Source organism: Thunnus albacares, chromosome 16 (genome assembly GCF_914725855.1).
Source record: "Thunnus albacares chromosome 16, fThuAlb1.1, whole genome shotgun sequence".
Lineage (NCBI taxonomy): Eukaryota > Metazoa > Chordata > Actinopteri > Scombriformes > Scombridae > Thunnus > Thunnus albacares.
In genome coordinates this window covers 23560799-23584240 of record NC_058121.1, presented here as the reverse complement: position 1 = coordinate 23584240, position 23442 = coordinate 23560799, and the positions used below count along the sequence as shown (strand labels likewise).

At 38.8% G+C, this 23442-nt stretch overlaps 1 protein-coding gene and 1 long non-coding RNA gene across 6 annotated transcripts in view; both read right to left on the bottom strand.

The window, feature by feature from the left end:
• Positions 1-2250: 2250 nt before the first annotated feature.
• The window catches only part of pex7 (peroxisomal biogenesis factor 7), a 60948-nt gene continuing 39756 nt past the window's right edge, over positions 2251-23442 (bottom strand). For all 5 annotated transcript variants that reach the window (XM_044377471.1, XM_044377470.1, XM_044377468.1 and 2 more), the window contains exons 10-11: positions 19204-19303; positions 2251-3360 (exon numbers count right to left, since the gene is read on the bottom strand). In XM_044377471.1, the coding sequence (XP_044233406.1) occupies positions 3292-3360; positions 19204-19303 (169 nt within the window). In that variant the 3' untranslated portion in view covers positions 2251-3291. The remainder of the gene's footprint in view (positions 3361-19203; positions 19304-23442) is intronic.
• LOC123000034 lies at positions 3510-6865 on the bottom strand. The gene is made up of 2 exons (XR_006407877.1): positions 5110-6865; positions 3510-4464 (listed from the first exon to the last, which is right to left on the bottom strand). It is a non-coding gene; the product is annotated as an uncharacterized LOC123000034 (long non-coding RNA).

Genomic DNA, 23442 nt, shown 5'->3' with positions numbered 1-23442 from the left:
TCATTATTAGTGTCCAACTGAAATCACATCTAATCATCCATCTGGGCAGCAGCTGGGGCAGCAGCTGGGGGTGTGTGTCAGTATCTGTGTTTGACAGCAGCTGGGGGGGAGTGTCAGTGTCTGTGTCAATGACGCTGCCAAAGGGTTGCCAGGGGTGCCACAGCAACCCTGATATAATTGCTGCCCCCCCCCCCCCCTTCGTTAGTGGCATATGCATAATATTTTTCCTCTTCTTCTGAGTATGCACTGGGGCATGTTTTCCACTGGGGATGGGGGCGACATGTCCCCTCCCCTTGTTTCAAAATCCCGTTTGTGTCCCCCTTCCCACTTTCAAAATCTTACTTAGTACTTAATATGCTACTATTTGGCCAGCTGTCAAATTCTGGCTGAAAATGTGAATTGAGCTGCTGATTTCAGACATCAATTATAGATCTGTTTCGGCCAATAACGGGCTGGTTTTGTTTGTGTCTCGGCCTCCTATGGCTGTTGTTGTGGCTGTATGGAGGCGACATTACCAGAGAAGCCTCATACCATCTGGAAACAACAAAGTTTCATATACTTTGATACATTTTATATATTTATGCTGTGATTGAGGTTACAAACGACACATTATCTATTGATAATGCCACAATAATGTACCATAAGTGTGTTAATCCTATTCTTCAAAATATATTTAAATCCATGATTGAATAACTCAACATGAAGTTCAGTAAAGTTATGGGTTACAGGAAGTAAGACAGCTTTTTCTTACGTATATTTAGTAGTATTCTGGCAGAATTTAGCATGATTACCAAATAAATTATTTCCCAGATTTTGTATTGTTACCGTAGTCCCTAAATATATGTAGAAATGCAGGAAATGGGATTCAAACTGCAGCCTATTTGAAGAACAATGAATCACCTTGGAACTCAAAATATTAACTGTACCAGTATTAGTGTGTGCACATCAGATAATTAGTAACATTAATGGTAAAATAAGAAACCAAAGTATATATAAGTGTATGTGATTCCTTAACTCTCATACATAGTTTTAAACTAGCCTATATACTACAACAGCATAATAGCATTCGTGAAATTCCCCTATGGCCACCCACTGGTCTGTGTTTGATTGAAAGCAGCCAGAGGGGCGTGTAGGTGTCTGTGTTTGATTGACAACACCTGGAGGGGCGTGTAGGTGTCTGTGTTTTATAGCAGCTGGGGGGAGCGTGTCAGTGTACGTGTTTGATTGGTGTGTACAGTCAAAATGGCAGCGAAGACGAGGTTTTATTCATCATTGTGCCTAACTTTAGTGGCTCATAACATATCAGGTATGGAATTAATCTGCAGATGCTCCAATTCAAGATGAGACCAAACTTTTCTATGGATGTCCATGACAAAAGCCAAAATGTGGCCTGCAACAGACTAGATAAGCTTTGTTTTTACCCTAGCTGATTGCTGTAAATGCCTTTTGCTATGTTGTAACACATATCGTATGACGAGGACTGCTGAAAAGACGAAAGTCTAAGCTCTACTATGGGCTCATAAAGAATCTTATCAATATTTATTTGAATTGACAACATAACCCACTCTCACGGTACTGAAATTTAGCAGTGATTGATTTAATGTGGCAACAAGGCATGATTGGTTGTCCCTTGTGGAAACAAGATTCGAAACTGAAGCAGTTGTTGATCCCTTGTGGCTGGTTAAAGAGGAGTGACAAGTCAGCAGACAATAGTGGTATAAAACAGAGCAGTCCATGGTGTTATAAAATAGGTTTTTCAAAAATTGTGAATCACTGCATCCACGAGAGGTCCTTGAGCATACAGTCATAAATGTGCACAAAAATATTAGACTGATGGGTCCAGTAGTATCTAAGATTAGCTATGGACTGATACACACACAGACACACACACAACTAAACGCATGATGCCCTCCAGGCTTACACATGGCGGAGATAAAAATGGCTGTTTTTGAGTTTTGGACTGGTCTGAAAAAACAAGACATTTAAAAGGCATCACCTTCTGCATGAAATACTCACTAGAGTACCCAATATGGATTCATCCGCCTCTGAAAATAGTCTGCAACAAACACATCATTTCTTAATTTTTGAGTAACATTTGTTAAAAACTACAGTGGCTGGCTGTTTTTGTAAATTAATAACCTTTTTTAAAAATGAAAATATTTATTTGTGATCTGTTTTCTAAAGATTTACTTCTTCAGTAGGAACCAGTAGGCTTGGAGCTGAGAGTCACAGAGTAGGGACTTCAGAAAATAAGCAGAGAACAACTAAAACATTGTTGTTTTAATGGGATTTGTTGAGAAAAAGAATAATACAGAATTACACCAGTTACACTTAAAGGAAATTAAATTACATGCTTTTAAAACTTAAACTGATAAGATGAGTCTTCATGTGATATCTGCTGCTTTATTGAAGGCACTGCACATACAGATCATCATCATCATCATCATCATCATCATCCACACTGGTGACATTTCACTTGTAAAATTTGTCACAGCAGACATTTGTACTCTAGTTGAATTGAATATCGCTGAGATAAAGCAGAAACACACGAATATCATGGATCACAAACTCACTATTAAACATCCTGATTTACATGATACATTCACAGTAACTCAATGTAACAATTAATAATATCTAAACACATGATGGACATTTACAAATCTCATTTTCTGCTTTTACTGAAACTAACTGATGACATACTTTACTGATTCACTTTACAGCTGCATCACTGCTGTAACATAATCACAGTATAATGTTGAATTATACTGTTTATATGCTAATTAGGGCACTCGCTTGTCAGTAAGTAATTAAATTTCAGCTCTTTTTATTCCCTCGTGTCCTTCATCAGACTTAAAAATCATTATAATAGAACATTTAGGGACTTATCTGTTTCACACTGTTGCTAATAATGATGGCACTGTGTGTTTGTATTCATCAGACTGTGAGGGACAAATGTCTGGTCACACAGTCACTTTGTGGGGACTTCCATCTGGGGACAAAGCTGTGGTCCCCACAAGGTTAACAATGTGAGTGTTTAGACTTTGTTGTAAGTTTAAAAGCACAGATCCAACATTTTCTATACCGACTCTGATAGAAAAACTCAATCTGTTATTAACCTAGATTTAAAATGTGTAAACCTCTCTCACAACTTGGGGGAGTGAAAATTATCTTTACCCACAAAAGTGGGTCCGACAGAAAACGTTTGAGAATCACTGAGGTAAGGCAAGTCTCCAGGTAATAAATGAAAATCAATACAGTGTCCAAACGAGTGTGGTAGTTCCTCTGTTTGTGTTATGAACCAGCTGATAGACAGGCAGGTGTGTAGATCTTCACCGTCTCGTCCCAGGAGCAGTCGACCACCTGTAGCCAACGACAAACAAAAAACAAGTACTGTTAGAGACGAGGAGGTGTTGAGAGCGCAAGTGCTTTGCTCAATGGCACCTTACCAACAGTAGTACCTTTCCTTCTTTTTGGCAATATAAGTGGAAAAAATGTTGTTGGAAAGTAAGTCACCTACTAATTTATAGTAAAAAGCCGTTCATATCAATGGAACATAACCCCTGGATTGTTTGTGTATGTATATTTTCTTTCTGTATGTAGTCAGTATAAACTGAAAACTATAAAAAAAAAACCCAATATTGACACAATTTAGTCTATAATAATAGATTAAGCAATCAACAGAAAATTAACAGGGTAACACTTTATTTGAAGGGGTGTAACACCTGTCATGAACATGAAGGAATCTTTATGAATATTTAGGACTGTTGTCATTAAGTGTCATTTGGTCAATTATGTAATTTTTAATGCAAACTTGACATTGTTTGAGATGTCTTTGTTACGACAGCTTGACATTAATCAAGACAACATAACCACATAATGATAATTAGGCCTGCTATGACATAAACATGATGATCAATGTTATTACACTGTCAAATACTTTTAAATACCTTAACAAAAACAATAGACAAGTCAAGAGATAGTTTTTCCTTTATGTATTTGCACAACAATACACTTGTTCTTCCTCAAACAGAGGGTTCTGACATATTCTCAGTATGTACATTTTGTACTTTTGAAAACAACAACAACAACAACAACAAAAACAGGATTACTTGTTCTTTAAAAGAAAAAAACTGTCTTTCCAAACATTCTTAAGTGTATTTATACATTACTGGGAGGTTTTTTCCACTTTTTTTCTTTGCTGTGATCATTTCAGCTCTCTCCTTTGTTATCGCCCTCCTGCAGCGCTCAGCGAACTGGGAGATCTTTTCATTATCTTCGTCTCTGGGGAGCAGCTCCTTGAAGGTGTCTGGAAATGTGATCACTAGCTCAGCAATTACAGCTGTTCATGCAAATGTGTTGCAGTCAATGTTAATCTCGGCGAAGTTCTTTTTTCATAGCTCCAAACTCGATGAATCTCCTCAGGGCTTTCTCGCAGCAGTGGATGACATCCATCTGCCGTGGTCACTTAACAAAAAATTAAGAAAAACAAATAAAAAAACTCTGTTAGCATCTATTTTCAGGCATGCATTGTTGATTTGGCACCCTACAGGTAGTACTAGTAGATAAGAAACTATTCTACTTACCCTGCTGATTCACTGTGCATCCTCCTTCCAGGCTGGTCATATTAGATTTAGCTCCCTTCCTATCTGCCTCTGCCTCAACAGCCTGGAAGGAGGATGCACAGTGAACCAGCACAGCAAGTACTGTCCTTTCTTACCTGCCTCAGAGGCTATATCTAACAAAACCAGCCTGGGTGGACGATGCACAGTGAGCCAGCACGGTAAGTAGATTCCTTTCTTATCTGCTTCAAAGGCTAAATATATCTAACATAACCAGAAGAGAACACAGCATAACCTGAGGAGAGTGAGGTAGCTATTAAACAGGGCTGCAGAGATCTGAAACACTGATTTTTAGAGTGAACACTAAAATATAACAATCAATGTGGGACACGGACATAACGTAGCAACTCTTAGGCCCTCTCTGTTTATTATTAACTTAGCCCATGTTAGTAGCTGCTTTTCATACAAATATGAACCATAGAAGACAGTTGTGGGTAACTTAAGGGTAAGAAACCATCTGATTATAAAGATGATCAATGCCTGTGCTTACCTCTTGAACAACTGTGTGAATCAGTGAGTTTCATGGACTTCTTCTTTTTCTACTTCTTGTCTTCTTCTTAGGATGATGAGGAGCTGGAGTCTGAGGAAGAAGAGGGGGGGGAGGGAAATGTTGAAGGTGAAGATGAATGAAGTCTTTCTAGAGCCTGTGAGAAGAAGGGTGTTATGGGGGGTTAGGTGGACGAGCAGAGAGGTGTGTAAGTAAGCAAAGCTCAAAAACATAAAAAGCTGCCTTTTTCAATGTTGGGTACTGTCTTGAGTTTTTGAAAGCATCGAGGTGTTTCACGGAAGAACATGTCCTAAAACAGACTTTGTTTTATTACAGATAATGAGTTTTATAATGCTCTCACTGTAGTTATTGATTAAAGCAACAGTTCCCTATTAAAATGCACAAGTCTTCCTGTAAGTCCTTTCCTTTTTGAAAGCAGACTAGAGTGCCATTGGAAGCGCATGTCACTGGAAATAATGGATTTCAGGGTGCAGAAGTGGAGTTACTGCATTCTGAAAGCCACTTAAAGGGATTGACAACTCATATCTGAAATTTCCTCCTGAAATTACTTTTTCATCATTTTGTTGACCCTAACTCCATCTTTGCGCCATTAAATCCATTATTTCCAATGGCTCCACAATGAGGGCTTTCCGCTGTGCCGAGTGAAACGCTCCCCTCAGTGAGCTTGCACCCAATGTTGAACCTAGCTAAACTTTTGCGCTGTATGCTGTGATGAATGCCTGCACCTCAAACAGAAAGGAGATGCAGCAAGTCAGACAGAGGAGGAAATAGGAGGAAAAGTAAACAGTGGCACTATCACAATTCCCTGCATTGTGGAAACACGTTTCCAATCAAGTGGATATCCCAAGTGTGTTTAAACAATGCAATGAAGATTAGCTCTTGTTATCTATCCTGACACTCTGCTCTTGAAAACCAGCTTATTTAGCTCTCTCTTCCATGACTTCCCTGAACATTTAGTCCATCCCTGAACGTCTAGTACTGTATGAATAATATTAATTGTATTGCCATTGTACCAGTAAATGTAGGCACCCCGGGGGCACCCTTAATTTGGGCAAGTAGGAAGTCCTTGTCATTTTTCAGCTCCATGTTGGCCTCCTCCAGGTATTTAATGCAGTCCTCAAGGTGTTCAATCTTATGTCGATCCATCTTGGCTCATTATTTTAGTTTGGCCATCTCCAATGCCCCTGTTGGTGACAATAATTTAATTTATTTCGGTAAACAAATGTGATTGTATATAAATTCAGCCTTTTTTCATCTACCATCCCCAGAATGTCACTTGTTGCATATGATGCAGAAAGATAACTGTGCAGTAACAGGGTAACAGGCTGTTATAAAGTGTAATACAATAAACAAAAGCGTATTCATATCTTATCTGGACTAAACAAGTAGCATAATTACTAGGTTGGCTAGCTAAAGCTAACTAGCATTAATTGCTAACGCTAACTTTACGTAAAACAGGAAAGATTGATGTCAATGTTATGTTCCCAAAGACATGTTTAGCTTACCTCAAATAGCTAACTTTTTGGGTACTTCGTTTCGTAAATATTCTTCTTCTTCTTCCTTTTACACTTGTGACAGTCAGGACAATTCTGCTCTCCATCGTTGGACAGTCAAGTATGTGCGCATTCAATTCAATTTAAATTTGCTTTATTGGCATGAATGTCACAACAACAATATTACCAAAGCATCAAGAATCGATGTTAATACAGTTCATACATTAAAATATACATATAGGAAGAGAGAGAGAGAGAGAGAGAGACCTCAGATGTTGTACCTGGAATCTGCTGGAGCTACTCTCCTCAGTGCTCCAATTACCACTGGTACCACTGTTGCCTTCACTCCCCACATCTTTTCTCGCCCCTCTCTCAGCCCTTGGTATTTTTCAAGCTTCTCGTGTTCCTTCTTCCTGATGTTGCTGTCGCTTGGGATTGCTACGTCTATCACTACTGCCTTCTTCTGTTGTTTGTCAATCAACACGATGTCCGGTTGGTTAGCCATCACCAGCTTGTCAGTCTGGATCTGGAAGTCCCACACGATCTTAGCCTGGTCATTCTCAACCACCTTAGGAGGTGTCTTCCATTCTGACCTTGGGACTTCCAGCCCATACATATATATATATATATATATATATATATATATACACACACATATATGTGTATATGTGTGTATATATATATTTGGGTTTTGGACAGTTTAGAGTTTTGTCAAACAATTTGTTACCTTAAAATCTGGGAACAAGACATTTTTCAGTATTTTCTAACTTTTTATAGCGCAAAAAATTTATCAATTTATTAATTAATAATGACAAGAGTCATTAGTTGCATCCCAGTAGACACAAGCAGACAGAAACACACCACAATCCAGTGAAAAGATGTTTTACAAAAACAAAATGCTCCCTACTGCATTAGAACAAAAAGTGATTGTAGAGGAGAGAGCTGGATGAAAACACACACAGTGTCTCTGCAGAGACCAGAGTGCGGTCTTGTTTTCTAAGTGCAATTACACTCGAGCTTTCAGCTGAAATAACCTGAACCCCTGTGTTCTCTGTGCTACAGGTGAAGTGTGGGCGCTCGGGGAGGACAGACAGCCGGGAGACGAGACGTTCGGCACTCCTTCTCCTTCTGATGCAGACATACATCAAAGTGTTTCACCAAAATTACTTCCATTACCAGGTCTGGGACAAAGATGCTTAGAGAGATGGCTGACTGGCTGCCGGTGTCCGCTCTTGAGACTAAAGTTTGTCTTTTAACCGTCTCCCTTTCTTTTCTGCCTTACAGAGCTCAAGAGGAGTCACAAGGGCAAACTTATTCTTTTCTGTCAATTATAATTTCACTTTCATCATTCACCATTAAAAAAAAGCAGATGTGCATTAACCTATAATCATGTTGTCCAGAAGGTAAAAAAAATGTTACAACAGTAAAACCATGTAATATCATTTGTGACAGTAGGTTTTTGGAAAATAAGGTTGAAAACAATGATTATTTTCAATATCTTTATATTGATCTGTTTTAATATTAGTTTGTGGTGTGGCTTAATCTCAGTGAGGCACTTTTCATAGTTTAATAAATCATAAAAATAAAAATATATATATAATTCATAGTAATTATTTTTATATATTTGTGAGAAAATAGTGCATAACGATCACAAGTACAAGACATCTTTCAAATGTCAAAAGCAGCAAATGAAAAAGAATGTTTGATATTTTTGATCAATGAATGATTTAAATGATTAATTAAATTATCAAACTTTTTGGCAAATTCATTTTCAATGTTAAAAGTATTTGTTACAGCACTAGTTGAAAGGATTGGCACAGACCAATACTACAAACTAATCACTAAATTATTGTTAATTAAATAAATAATAAGTATTGTTTTGTTTGACTTTTTTACAACTTGGATGCAGTTTGGTGTAGGGCTGAATGATATATCAAATTAATGCAATTATTGAAAATTTTGTTTTCGTATGATGTGCAAAATCACACACACTGCCTTTCACATTTTCAAAACCAAGTTAAAAACAGTCTTTCAGTTGGAGAAATTCCAGTAAAATAAACAATAAATCAAGTAAAAAACAATTAAAACCATTATCTGTGATAAAATGTATATTTTAAGAAGAGATTTCTTTTGCAGGTAAACAGACATTTCAGAATAAGCAGTGGAGGAGACAGTACAGCTGTGTCTCCACCTTCCTCTCTTTGCTCTATAATCAGGCAGGACGTGGCTATCATCTGAATGACATGCCTCTGTGTGGACGTGGCTATCATCTGAATGACACACAGTCGTCCCCGTCGTCTCTTCTGGCTGCAGAACACAAACCAACTGATGGGTCTGAACTCTGCTCTCAGCTTTCAAAGTAAAACACTGGTTCCACTTCATTTCCTCCCTCAGGAATATAAAGACGCTTTATGGTTCATGCCTTCACACTTGTTGGAACTCACTTTGTGTCTATTTGGATAAACAGTGAACCAGCACGGGCAGCTGCAGCCTGCTGGTTGGGGAAATGGGATTATGAATACATGATCAATGGTTTGAATCCGAACTGGGAGAAATCCTGTTTCTTACTGTCAGCTACAATGAACAACACTGAAGCTGCTGGACAACCTGCAACATCCTCAAACCTTTTCCTGCATATTATGCTCGTGTACAACAAATTTGCAACAAATGTGTCTTTATCACCATAATAAATTTTTATTAAATATCCTGTGCAGAATTTCAGATGGGTGCTCTGCCTCAAGAAAAAGGAATGAAATATGTTTGTTTCCAGATAAATAAATTCAGGAAAAAGGCGACACTCCGGTGGTAAACAACACAAAAAGTCTTCAGCCACGTACAAAGCCACAAAGCTTTGAGTAATTCATGAGCCAGTTCATGTAGTTAGTAAGATATTTCACTGGATAAGCGCTAAATGAAAAGTCAAGGGTTTAGTAGTCAAAAAATTGTTATGATTCACCATTAATGTCTGACCAAAATTCATGACAATCCATACAATAGTTGGATAATTAGATATTTCAGTTTGAACAAAAGTGGACCAACTGACCAATATAATAATACCATCCATGCTGCTGGTGTGATGAAAAAACAAGTGGAAGAATTCCCTTCATGTATTGATAATTTTCATAAAATTCATTTGAAACTGATGGACAAACAAACATGGACAATGACTGACTGACAATCATCCACTCAATCAATCATCTGCAGCGGCTATTACTGATACTGCATAGTTTTTACCGGAATAACACAGCGACAAGTGGAAACAGTTTGTAATGGACAAACTGCAGCAGCAGCGTCAGAAAAGAGAAAAATATGTGTACTTTGGTGGGTGGCAATCCTCTGTGCCACCGAACCAAGTATCAGCTGCCACGTCTTGAGGCTGAAGCACCTTAAAGTGCCACCGACGGCTGCTAGATGCTCCCATTCAAAAAGCCTCAACTTCTCTGTAGAGTGAATCATTTATTTCGAGGAGTCATTATGGTCTCAATCTCTAAATGCAAGCCCTCTAATAAGTGTGCTGGTGGTCATTTTGCTAATGATTGCTCCATTAGTAAGATTTGAAGACTTAATGTAGGCTTTGATGTCTGCCGTGTGGGCGTTGATTGAGAGTTGTGATTGAAAGTTGGCTCACTTTCTGATCTCCCCGACTCCACGACTGGCACTTAGTCGGACTATTGTCACAATATTTCACTAAGTTTAATATAACTTGATTACAGTACGATCTGGGCTTCAAACCGGCTCCAATGGGTGACGTCATGCCTCGCTATGTCCATCTTTATATAATGGTTATGTGCTGAACCCACAGCTGGCTCCAGGCTAAAAATGCACCTGTCAAACTTGCAGGCTTGTAGTTGGGTCAGGTGGAGATCAGATCACGTTCTCAACACACTTCCTCCAAAGGATCTCTGTGCGGTTATTTTGGTCAGAGTACGATTGCTGTGTTCAGATGTGCCCAAACAAATCGTACCATGTAGGAAAAACCCCTTCAACCAGCCTGAGCTAGAAAGGTTTGAAAGCGTCCTTAATGTGTTTTTTTTGTTTTGGATTGTGGCTCTGAGGTGAGTGCTGACCCTGAAACCGAAGATCTTGAATACGCACTCCATTTTTGTTCTGACCCTTGACTTGGGAACTCTGTGCTTGTTTTGCAGCGTCAACACCCTCTCTCCTGACTCCGGGCTTCCCTTCTGCTCCTTTTGTGCTCCTGATGGGATCTTTAAATTAGTGATTCAACAAGCTGAAGGGCCTTTCAGGGCATGAGTAAGCAAAGTAAGTGAAGCGGTGAGTCAGCCATTGAGAAGAGGAATGCCTTTCTTTAATTAACTTTTACAGCCGGCTGTAATGGAAAGGCTCACACACCGGCCAAGACTGCAGCAAAGCACATAGAGAGAGAGCAAGAGAAATGACGAGATGTGTAACGAGGAGGGGAAGAGGAACACAAGACTAAAGGGAAAACAAAGCGGGACAGAAAGTTCAAAGTCTGATGAATGTTCAATGCCTCCTTAAAAGGCTTTTTTATTTCAAATAATGAAGGACAGATTAATGAGGAAACAATTAAAACACTAATAAGCTTGTGGCAGATATGTACTCATAGGGGAAAGGCACAAAGCGGTCAAACAGTACAGGACAGTACAGTGTTGAGTTGTCATGGTAACAGTGTTTTGAGTGACAGCTCTGGGACACATCAGCCGCTCAGGTTAGCAGCAGAAACAACCTTAAGTGACGATTTTTAATTTTACGGCTTTAAAATCTCACAAACATGCAGACTCCCAAGTACTGAATACTTCTTCCTCTGTACACAATATCAGTGTCCTGTAGTGCTTTAATTTACAACAGAATACCTGCAGCTAAAAGAATCATCAAAGTGATCCAGTAATAGTTGTCTGTACATCAATGGCTACACTGCAAACAGGAGCTGCTAATAGCTACTTCAGCAGACTATTAATGGAGGCATTTTGACGAAATGTAAACAAATATAGGCTAAAGAGAGTAGCAGTACCTACCTGTAGCTGACATTACAACAGCCCATTTGATGAGCTTTTATGGGGTCTTCCTCTCCTGATGGTTTAATTTTTTATGTCAACATATTGATTTCTAAATAGGCTGATATGGTAGGGGTGGGTGAAAAAAAAAAGGATTCACAGAGAAGAATCGCAATTTTTATCTTCTACGATTCTAACTTGATTCACAAATACCAATTTTTTTTTTTTTTTACTTTAATGACTCAGTAATTACCTTTGCAAGACCAACGTGAAGTATATTGTGAATACTTTCAACATTATCACCCAGAGGCTAACATTAGCGAAGCAGCGAACTCCAGCAGTAACCAATGAGATTGATGCCAGATTCTCTCTTTGGGACAGACAAGGCCTTAGCACAATTGGGGATTTCTACAGAAAAGGCACATTCTCCAGTTTTGCTCACCTGTGTACTGCCTTCAACTTACAGCAATCTGCCCTCTTCAGGTACTTTCAAATTAAGCAATTCCACAAATCAAACACATCTACTTATCCAGATGCCCCACCTTCTTCACGGATTGATAACCTCTTGCTAGTGACAAAAGTGACAAGGCAGCATATTTTGTTTTTATATGACCGCGTAGCTCCAGATATGAGGCTTTGCTGAAGATTAAAACAGAATGGGAAACAGAACTGGGCATTATCATGTCTGACAATCGGTGGACTAAGGCAGTGGAATAAATAAAATCTTCTTCATCTTGAGCAAAATTTCAACTCATACAATTCAAAATAGTTCACAGGGCACACTACAGTAAATCTAGACTTGCCAAGATATATCCGAATATGGCTGACACTTGTGACAGATATTCACAGGCTCCTTGTAATCTCACTCATATGTTTTGGTCGTGTCCAAGACTGGGGGAGTACTGGAAGTCTTATTTCAGAGTGATTTCAGTAGTATTAGAACAAGTAATAGAACCATCCCAACAGATTGCTATATTTGGTGTACCCAAAACTGGCAAAAACATATCAATAAAACAAGCAAATATAATCTGATTTACCTTTCTAACAGCCCGTCAGAGAATACTTTTATCATGGAAGAAACCATTGCCCCAATCACCTACTTCATGGCTACATGAGACAATGTCTGTTTTGGAGTTAGAAAAGATCAAATACTCCATACGTGGTTCGACAGACGGAATTTTACATTCATTGGCAGCCCCTGATCACTTATGTTAAGAGTTTGACGGGTTCGATATTGGAGCGATTCATGTCACTGTTCTATTTTGTGATGATCCCTAAAATGCCAATAAAATATATTTATATAAAAAAGGTATTTATGGTACTGTATTGGCACCACAAATAGCACTTTATACTGTACTACCATTGTACTAATACTGCACCACACATAGCATCACGCATTACAGTAGCAGTATGACTGTAACTATGGCAGTTACAACAAGGATTTTGTCTTAAATGACCAACCTACAGACCTGAGAATGGCTGTCATCCTGCATTTCTGTATGATCTATCACCTCATTCTATCTCTTCCTCTCACACACACACGAACACACATACACACACTCAAAGCAAAAGGCCTCTTTGTGTGTAAGTGTGTGTGTGTGTGTGTGGTTTGGCCTGCAAAGCCTTAAAGAGGGTGATCCATCAGACACATGTGACTAAACCTGGATAAGACCGGAGACCACACCAGGGAGGAAGTGAAGAAAAACATGTTTTTGAGAGGAGGGGGACTTTAACAGCGAGACACACTGGTTCATGTGTAAGCTTCACTTTAACAGCGAACAAAACATCGATGTTCAATTTAAAATCTTACTTTATAGTTGAGGAGCTAAAACTTGTAAAACCACTGGTTCAATACTTTAAATTGTAGTCCAGGGCTCCTGTGCAGCACCAGAATACCTTCTTCAGGACACTCTAACCTCAGACAAAAACTGTTTTGGAAATTACATTTGATAATACTGTTTTCTCACTGCCTTCAAGAGACTGAACAACGTGTTGGGAGAACTGGAGCTGTCTGTGGTGCTGAAACTGCTCTTCTAGCAGTGGATACGTCTGGTGATATTCTATATTTTTCTCTCATTATCAACAAATCCTATAAAAAGACCAAAACCAACTATGAATCGATCTACTAACGAGTATTGTGATTTATAAAACTATTAAAAACACATATTAATGAGCCACACCGCTGCACTGGGTAACATGTTCCTTCATCACCGTGAACACACACACTGTTTATTTTGATTCAATCCCACACACACCGTCCTGCTGCCAGAAATGCTCACTACAGCATCAAATGTGGATTCACCCACTACTGAAAATAGTCTCCTTTAAAATGCACTATTTCCTCCTGTTTGTTTGCTAAAAAACTACAGCTGTTTTAGGAAATGACTACTGAAGATTTACATCTTCAGTAGGAACCAATGGACTTGCTTTTGCTGCAGAATTGCCTTGACGTTAAAGGACAGGTTCACAATTTTTCAAGGGTGTCTTAAAACAACAGTCAGGTGTCCATATCAACAGTGAAAGAGGTTTTCCTCACTGTAATCATTCCTCCTGTTCATACTGGCTGTTAAAAGATCCCCTTCAAATGTGCTCTCAGTGTAAGTGATGGAGGCCAAAAGCCACATTGTTTCCTAACAGTCATTTTGAGCAAAAATGCATTTAAAAGTTTATCTGAAGTTTATATGAGGCTTCAGTCATATCAAGTGGATATCTGCCACATCTACAGTCTTTGTAGCATCAAATTCCCTCTTTGTGTTTCCTCGGACAGTGTTTCCTTGTTGAGCTGCGGTGGAATTATAGTAACAAAAAGAGGGACTTTGACACTAAAAAGACTGTAACTTTAAAGAAATATACTTGATTTGACACATTTGGACGACTGAAGCTTCATATTAGCTACATATACAGCTACATTTTCGAGGACTGTGGATTTTGTCCCCCATCACTAACATTGTAAGTGCATTATGAAGGGATCTTCTAATGGTCAGTATGAACATGAGGAATGATTACAGCAAGAAAAACATGTTTCAATGTTCATTTGGGCTCCTGACTGTTGCTTTAAGACAGGCTTGAAAAATGTATTCTTTCACCACATGACTTCATTTTCTGAATATGTATTTCATCAAGCGTTTTCACTTGTGAGCAGAAATAGCTCGCTGGAAAATCAGAGCAAAGACTTTTCCAGGACACAAACAATGATGTGAGGTGGAAGTGCTTATGTGAGTTGTGGGCTTGAACCCACAACGTCACGGTAAACAGTCAGTTTCCCACGGCAACCAATCACAGAGGGCGAGCTTGACTCCAAGTTTCCCCTTTTCAATCTTTTGACAGGCTGTTTGAGCTGCATGTGTGTGTGTTTGTGTGTATTCAGTAATGAGCTATATTGTCCGTGTTGTTGATGTTTGAGAATGTCTGTGTGTGTGTGTGTGTCTGTGTGTGTGTGTGTGTGTCTGTGTGTGTGAGGCAGCGGCAGTAATAAGCTGTATTGTTAGCTGTGTTGTTATCAGACATGTCATTACAGGGAAACACGCACAGTTCTGACAGTTTTAACGACACTTACACCGACGTCACAGACCAGTCCCCCTTCTATTTCCACTGTTTCTCTCTCCGCCTCTCCGTCATTTCTGTTTGTCTCTTTCTCTCTGTTTGATTTTTTCCACCACTATGTTTTTTTTTGTCTTAAGCTTTTAAAAATACAACAAATTCTAATAATATGATAAATTGACAGGAAATTCACAGTTATATCTGAATAATAAAAAGAAAGTTGTAGCCAATCTAATATATAATATTAGAATATTATACTGTATCAAAGACATATATTACTGTATATCTTGTTGCTAGTTTTAGCAGTGGCTAGTGGTTCCATTTCATCATTAGTATTAATGTTAATCCCATAATCCCAGCTCACTGTTGGTGTTTTAAAACTCAACATAGTTCACATGAAATTTGGGGACTTTTGGGTATAACAAATGCAAAAACAAAATTTTGTGTATTTCTCCATATAAAGTGTGTCCTTAAGTATTTTGGAGTAGAGACAAAGACTTAAAAAACAAAATAAATCTACAGTATCAGGAAAGCCACTGAATCCACCGCCTGTTGTTCTTTGAGAAGCTTTGAGACTCAACTGTTACGACAAATAAAATATAATCATTTATTTATTTAAAGGGAAAAAAGCTGTTTGCCATAGCTGAACAGTATACTGAAGAAATACAATATTACAGCTGCATATAAAAGTATTATATATGCAAATAATGCATGTGCAAATGTACAATTCTGTTTATACAGTACAAGTGTGAACTTCTCTCTATTGTATATTAATATAAATATCTCTTATTAAAGTTAAATTATGTGTCTGTACATTGATTGTTAATTTTATCCTCTCTAACCATATTGTCACTGTTGTACTCCCTGTTGTTTGTCATCAGCATTAAAGCAAACACATGAATATAAACTTAAAATATTAATGAACACATCTGGTGCTTCTTTATGAGAGTAGAGTCACAGTGCAGGTCATGTTGTGAATCAGTGTGTATATGTGTGTGTGTATGTGTGTGTGAGACAATGACAGCTGGGATCTACAGCCTTCTCCTCATCACTGTGATTGGCTGAGTCAGCTCTTTGTTCTCCGTGGAGACCACTGACCAGAACCGTCTGTGTTTTTTATCCTCACGAAGACACATTTTTTTACTGTAAAAGCTTCGGCCATGCTTTTTGTATCTTGTAAACAGGTGAATTCTTCACTCGCTCACTGACACGAGAACCTTTTTACCTTTTAAAATCAGATCAGACTGAACTGTCGTTGAATGTGTGGCTGTAGACTGTTGGTGTTGTGAGCAGGTGTGGTGAACGTTAAGCTGTGCCAAAAGAAGAGATTTGAAGGGAAATGTTGTGCTGCATTAGCATTTTGTTGGAAGAACTCAGAGTGAACTTGAATATCATTTCCATAAACATGGCTGCCTGGCTAGTAATCCTGACATCAGACTAATCTGCTGGAAACACGCCGACGCTACGTTATCTGTCCCGCTGTGTTATATCAGACTCCTCTCCTCCTCTTGCATCAGTATTTTTGGTCTCTTTTTTTTTTTTTTTTTAACCTCCTCTCTGTCCTTTCTCACCACAGTTTCTACATTATTTTTTACAGTCTGTGCTTGTTCTCGCCTGTAAGCCCTTTTCAAAGTGGGTTCCCATTCACATTTCCCATTTGCACATAAAAATCCAGAAATATTGCTTTAATGAAGGGGAAAAGAAGTCGATAAAAGGAAAATGTGACAAAGTGAAATGTAAACAGACTTAGTGAATAAATGACGACGTACATGATGCATTTGACTTAAATGTCAGCGGATCTGTGTGGAGCGATGGAGGAGACTGTAACGTTCCTCAAATTAATACATGAAACAAACACAAATGTCATATTTCCATCATATTTTCCACAATGTTTTCCATCATTTGAGCTTTTACTGCTGCTCTTTTAATGACATCATCTCGTTGTGTTCTCTTCTTCTGCGATGGTTTAATGGTAGCGACTAGAGCCACCTCTTGAACATATTAGACACAAATTATTATTCAAAGTAGAGTGTTTTTTTTTTTTTTAATGTCATAAAACATGCCTGCAGGGGATCTAAAATATCAACAGTCGTATTCCTTACAAGCAACATGTACTCAAGTTTAATTGTGTCTCACTGTCCTGAAGGAGTAAATGGTAGCCGGTGTATTGTTCATAATTTGCTTTTAGGTGTTGATCCATACAAAAAGACAATGAAATAACAGGTGAAAGGAACTTTTACTCAACTTTTCTAAACTACAGAGCTGTCCGGCTGCAACTTTGCTTGTTTTGGTTCATTCTCAGTGCTCTTATAGCCTTGTTACAGCCTTGTTACAGCCTTGGCAGCTGTTTTCAGAGAAAAAGCTCTGACAACCCCACTATACACTACCTGTTCAGCACCAAACGGCAATCAGATACAGTTATCTATAGACTAGCTGAAGAAAAAGTGGAGCTATTAGCAGCTAGACAGCCAGATATTTCCCTCAGGAGTTAGTAGAGAGCAGAAACAGAGCTAAAAGAGAGTGAATATTGGACTTAAATTCACCAGGTTGACAGAAACACGACTCCAAATGAATCATAAAGTTGCTCCGTAACTGCTGGATGTGGAAATAAGCAACTGTTTGCTACCAAGTTCAACATATCAACTTAAAAGTTGATGATGTGTCAGCGTTGTGTTCACTACTTCTTTCCCAAGTTTCTGGAAGTTCATTTTCAAAGTATTATTGAAGTGAATCCAACGGCTGCCTGGAAGGTAGGAAATCAATCTCAAAATTAATGGTACGGTTTGGACGCTGGTCAGCAGTAATGTATGGACCATTTGCAGTTAATGGGCTAAAACATGCAAAGCCGCTCTTGTTCTTTTAAGGTTCAAGGCTTGAGGCGTTTTAGGAAGCTGTTGTGAAGTTTAGCCAAACTTTTTCCTTGAACAACTTTGAGCACAAGAGTTTTAAATGACGCAGTGACGTAGGCGTGATAACCTCACTTCACTCTTTGGTGTTTCCTTTTACGTCACAGCTGAGTCTGCAAACAAACGCAGCTGATTTCAACACTCATTTCCCGATCCGGACGTTAACCCCAGTATGGTTTTTGTCAGTATTTTCCCACGCATGTATCTCCTGACTTCAAGCTGAACTCTGCTCCTCTGTCATTTTCACCTCTTTGCTGGATTTACACATCTGGAGGGGAGTTAGAGAGAGCGAGAGAGACGCCGCCTGTCTAAATTAGTCGAAAAACTGAATTAGACATGAGTGGCCTTTTCAGTTCACTGCTTCTTTACCCCGAACACATTCAAACACTGACAGCCCTGTGTTAGTGTGTGTGTGTGTGGGTTAACCTCAGCCTGCTCATGTGTAGACAGACTGATGGATGGCCCCATTTCAAGAAATACAGAAAATAGGCCTACTTAGACAGACAGAAACCGGATATGGACCCAGAGATTTGGATGGTTGGCCGAAACACTTGACAGGAAGACAAAGAGGTGAGGGGCAGAGAGAAATCCAAAGAAATATATAACTCTCTCTGCTTTTTCTTTCTGCATTTTGATACAAATAAAGTATTGAGGTTAATTCTCCAGGACATTACAGAACATCCAGATTCCAGTTCATTTTCTATGAATGTGCTTGTAATGAATGTGTAAACATCGTATGAGATTGATGCTACAGTTTGTAGCTTGGTAGTGTGATAATGTACCAAAACTGGCGATAAAACACACTAAAATAATAAAAACTTCCCCATTTCCAAACTCTGTGCAGCAGTGTTTCAGTTCTAACCGAACTGTGACCTGTGAAACCACCAGAGCTGACTGGACATCACACCAAAACAGGAAACACACACTTGACTTTGCCCCTCAGCCAGGCTTTACAAGAAGTGAATCGGAAACGGAGCAAATATTTGTACAACGGAAATGTAATGTGACCTTTAGAGACGGGAGTTTCCAACAACACAACTCAACAAGGAACACAAGGTTAAGATAGTACAAATTGGTAATGCTTGGCTAAATTTAAAGACTATCAATTCATAGCGTGTTTGATCAACACACTACCGGCACTCAAGTGTGTGAATGTGTTACCTGGTTGGGGACATGCAGGTTGAAGTCTAACCCGCAGACGAACTCTGAGTGATGCTCCACGGTGTCCAGAAGAGGCTGGTTCCTGCTGTAATCCCAGAACCTACCAACACACACACACACACACACACACACAGATATTTCACAAACTGCTGTTTCATATCAAACACAAGGAAAACTAAAGATCCCTGTTACAAAGGAGTAAAATTGGTGAAAATTTTCCAAAGCAAACCATCCATAGAAATTGCTTTACATTTAATTGTGTAAAAAAAAAAAAGGAAGGTAAAGACATGTCACTGTTTTTTAGTCTGTTTTTTTCCTCTAAACCATAAAAAACCAGCAGATATCCTAATACAAGATCAGATATTTTAGCAGGAAAAACATCTCACTCATATGTTCAGTATCAACATTTTTGCGACTTGCCAAATATGTTAATTAATTTCCTCATTATGTTGAGAGAAAAAGTAATTCGGCCAGCATTATGTTTCCTTCATAACGTATTTGCTGTTGCGATTTAGTAGTACATCAACGTAATTTCTAGGAGACGGGGTTGGCGTCACGTTGTGCGACCTGACTTGAGGATAAATCAACTTCAGTCGTGTCTGACTGTGACTCAACTTGATCCAACTTATTGAGAAAAAGGGTTTGTTTTTTTTTTACAAAGTTTGAATCATCAATCAGTGCCGAAGTCCAGAAACAAACTCCCTCTGCACATTAGGAATGGATGTTAATCAGTCTGTACTGCAGAACTCTATCTCTCTCACACACACACACACACACACACACACACACACACACACACACACACACAAACATGTACACAGCAGCAAAGTGAATGTGAGCAATGATTTACACTAACAACTCACTCAATATATAATATCTCTCAATGCTGGACTCTCCCCAGACACCCATCACTTATTGTGTGTGTGTGTGTGTGTGTGTGTGTGTGTGTGTGTGTGTGTGTGTGTGTGTGTGTGTGCCACAGCTCTCGTACTAATATAGGCCTAATGGAGCCCAGTGGGAGCAGCAGTGTTCCCTCTGAAAATGATTTAATTACATTTGCAAAGTGGATGAGTCTGGAGGGAGTGTTTGCTGCGTCAGGGCTTTGGCACACGCACACACACACACACACACACACACACACACACACACACACACACACACACACACACACACACACTCACACACACACACTCCATCAAGACCAGGAAGAGAAACAGTCTTCCAATTAGTCTGATTGGCCGCTGCTGGCCGAGGTTGGTGGGCAGTGTTTTATTGGCCTTCTCTCTCTCTCTCTCTCTCTCTCTCTCTGTTTCCACTCTCTCAGTCTTTTGCTCCCCTTTTCCTTTTTACTCCTTTGTCATCTTTATTTTTTCCATCATCTCATTCTCTAGATTGTTTTAATATCCCTTTCTCTTTATAATCGTTTAAGCCACAAAGATGTGATGTGCCAGATTTTTATCTGAATGTAGCTCAAATTTAAACTGAATTTCCACAAAATCTGCAAAAGAAAATGCAACTTAATGCTCGTTTTCATCCACTACTGTAATGAGAATATCAGGAGATAAACAGCTGGTGATCAGTCCTTACGTTCCACTCGCGAAATGAATTGATTACATGAAGTGTGAAGAGTGAAAAATCTGGAAAAATGCTGCATAAAGTGATTGTCCGACTGTCTGGTTCAGAAAATTACACAATTATAATGTTTTAGATGCTGTTCGGTGATCATTTTTATTGGAAGCATACTGACGCCTTTAGACTGATGAAAGTTGAGCCTAATTTAGAGCCTGACGAGCTGAGTACAATGTCCTAAAAATACCGCTACACCTTTAAGGTTTAACATGACCTTTATGTGTTTTTGGTAAGGATCTGAAAAGAGTAAAAATGTCTCTTCATCACTCCTCCAACACCTGAGCAGTCTCAAAGGGCAGCTGATGTGGCTGTTTTTAATCTTATTAAAACTGAGGTTATCTTGTAAAAATGTGATTAAGTTGCTGCTTGACGGGATAAGTCAAAAAGACCAGAGAGTAACCTTTAAAATACACATTTTTATTTATATCTATATTCTATTTGAATACATGAATATATGTTTAAACGTATGTATAACCAGCTCACTCATGCACAAATATATGCATGAAGTAAAAAAAAAAAGAGTCATTCATCACCCACAGTGCAGAGCAATATGTCTTCAGTGTAATGAAGTGCAGTGGCAATAAAAAAAACTTAACTGAAATGAATGCATTTCTGTCACAGCTCTCTCATTCAGTGCATTAAGACGCAGGAGTAATAATCCTGCAGCTAAGAGCTTGATTGGCTTCATTAAAATGAGCAATAGCGATGATTTACTGTCGACGGCAACGAGACGGTTTTTTAGATTTCAACACTGTGAGGAAAAAAAAAGTCTGTTCATAAGCAAAGTGAGAAGCTCGATACGACACGTAAGAAAGTGTTTTTTTTTTTAGTGAACTGCATCTGATTATTATTGGGAGCACTGACGTTAACATCCGCTGTAGTGAATCCTCAAGGTTATACTGACTATAAGTGGGAACTATTTGTTTAGAAATATTGACAGTCTCTTAAGGATCTTGCAAAGTTTTAAAAGTGTCTTTTCAGGAAAAAAATGTGCCAAAATTGTTGGTTGTTTTTGCCTTAATTTAAGATAAATTGCTATAAAATTAATGATTATCATGATATTTAACTTCCAATGAGAGTAAAATTGAGTTCATGAATCTCTGAGGACTTCCAAAATGCCTTGTTTTTTGAAACTTTTCAGTAGCTGTTAGCACTTAGCTAGCCAATAAATTGAACCGCCTTTGTAATTTTTGTCCCCTGAATTCAGTCCAGTTTATAAGTCTATAAGGAGTAATCAACTTCCAGTCTTAGGGGCCCACTTAATACACTTCTAGCGCATCATAGGCCCAGTAAGGCTGCATTACATGATGATATTTTAGTACAAAAACTCCAGAACTCTGTACATGAACAGCATTTCTGTGTTAAAGGGAGATGAGACTCCTTTGTTGTGTAACCAAGTCCTTAAACTTTAGCATAAAAAGGTGTGATGGGCAGGCAGAGACACTGCTGGAAGTGTTTATCAGTGAGTTCTTCTCTGTAGTCGTAGTTGAAAATGTTTGATCTGAAAATGATTCTGCTGGAGTTTTGATTATTACGACTTCAACTGGTTAAAAGTAGAATCAGTGATTCTGGAGAAAGATCGTTCAGTGCACTTTTTTTATCTCCTCACGGTCTGCTTGTTGTTTGTTACATGTGTACGCAGTGTTCATACACAACACAGGCTCTATAAATGGAAACAGAAACAAAGCGGCTCGGACCGACAGCACACACAACACTATTCCAGCCAATCAGCAACAGGGGGGCATTCGTGCTCGTGCACAAGACGGGACAGGGGGAAGTCATCAGAGCAGCTGTCTGTGCGAGGACGTGACAGTCTCCCGTCTCCAGCACCAGCTGAATGGTGAAAGAGATACACTTCCATTTTATTAAATGTATCAATCCAACTGAATCCATAAAAGTCTCATGGAAACCCCCTGTGTTTTTTTTTTTTACGCTCTGAGTCCGTTTCTGTCGCATTTAGTGAAGTTTAATCTGAGTGACCAGCTGTTTGAATCACACTAGTATCCTGCTATATAAAATTATTAACTGTATCAATGAATCAATAATTACAAACTGTCGATTTCTTCTCGTGGAGCTGACATGCAAACTATTTTGGTTCAGTAAATTTCTGCTGTCAGTCAGCCTGGTGAAGACAGTTTGGCCGCAATAACCTTATTAACTGTGGCAACTAGCGGGCGGCTAAATGAAGACAGTAATAGTGACGTGACAGTAACGTGTCGCTCAAAAGTGGTCTGGGTGAGGTTGCCATTACATTTTGTTTCCAGTCGGATTAAATTATTAATCAGTCCAGATTGGGATGGGAGTCTGCTTATTGAATATGTGTGTTATAAGGTAACCTTAGAACTTCTTTGCATGTTCTGGGTAACAATAATCTACATAAAATGATGAAAGAGGGTCAGTTACCCCCCACACTGCTGTCTCAGGTAACCTGAGGAAGAACATTTGTAGTTGTAGTTGAAAATAGTAAGAATATAAAACTCGCAGAAAGTTAAATCAGTCATTTTTTAAAGTAAAAGAAAGAACATCATCTGGTTCCAGCTGCATTAATGTGATGATATGATGGTCATCTCTGTTTTATATTCACTATAAATGGAGTATCTCAGGGTTTTG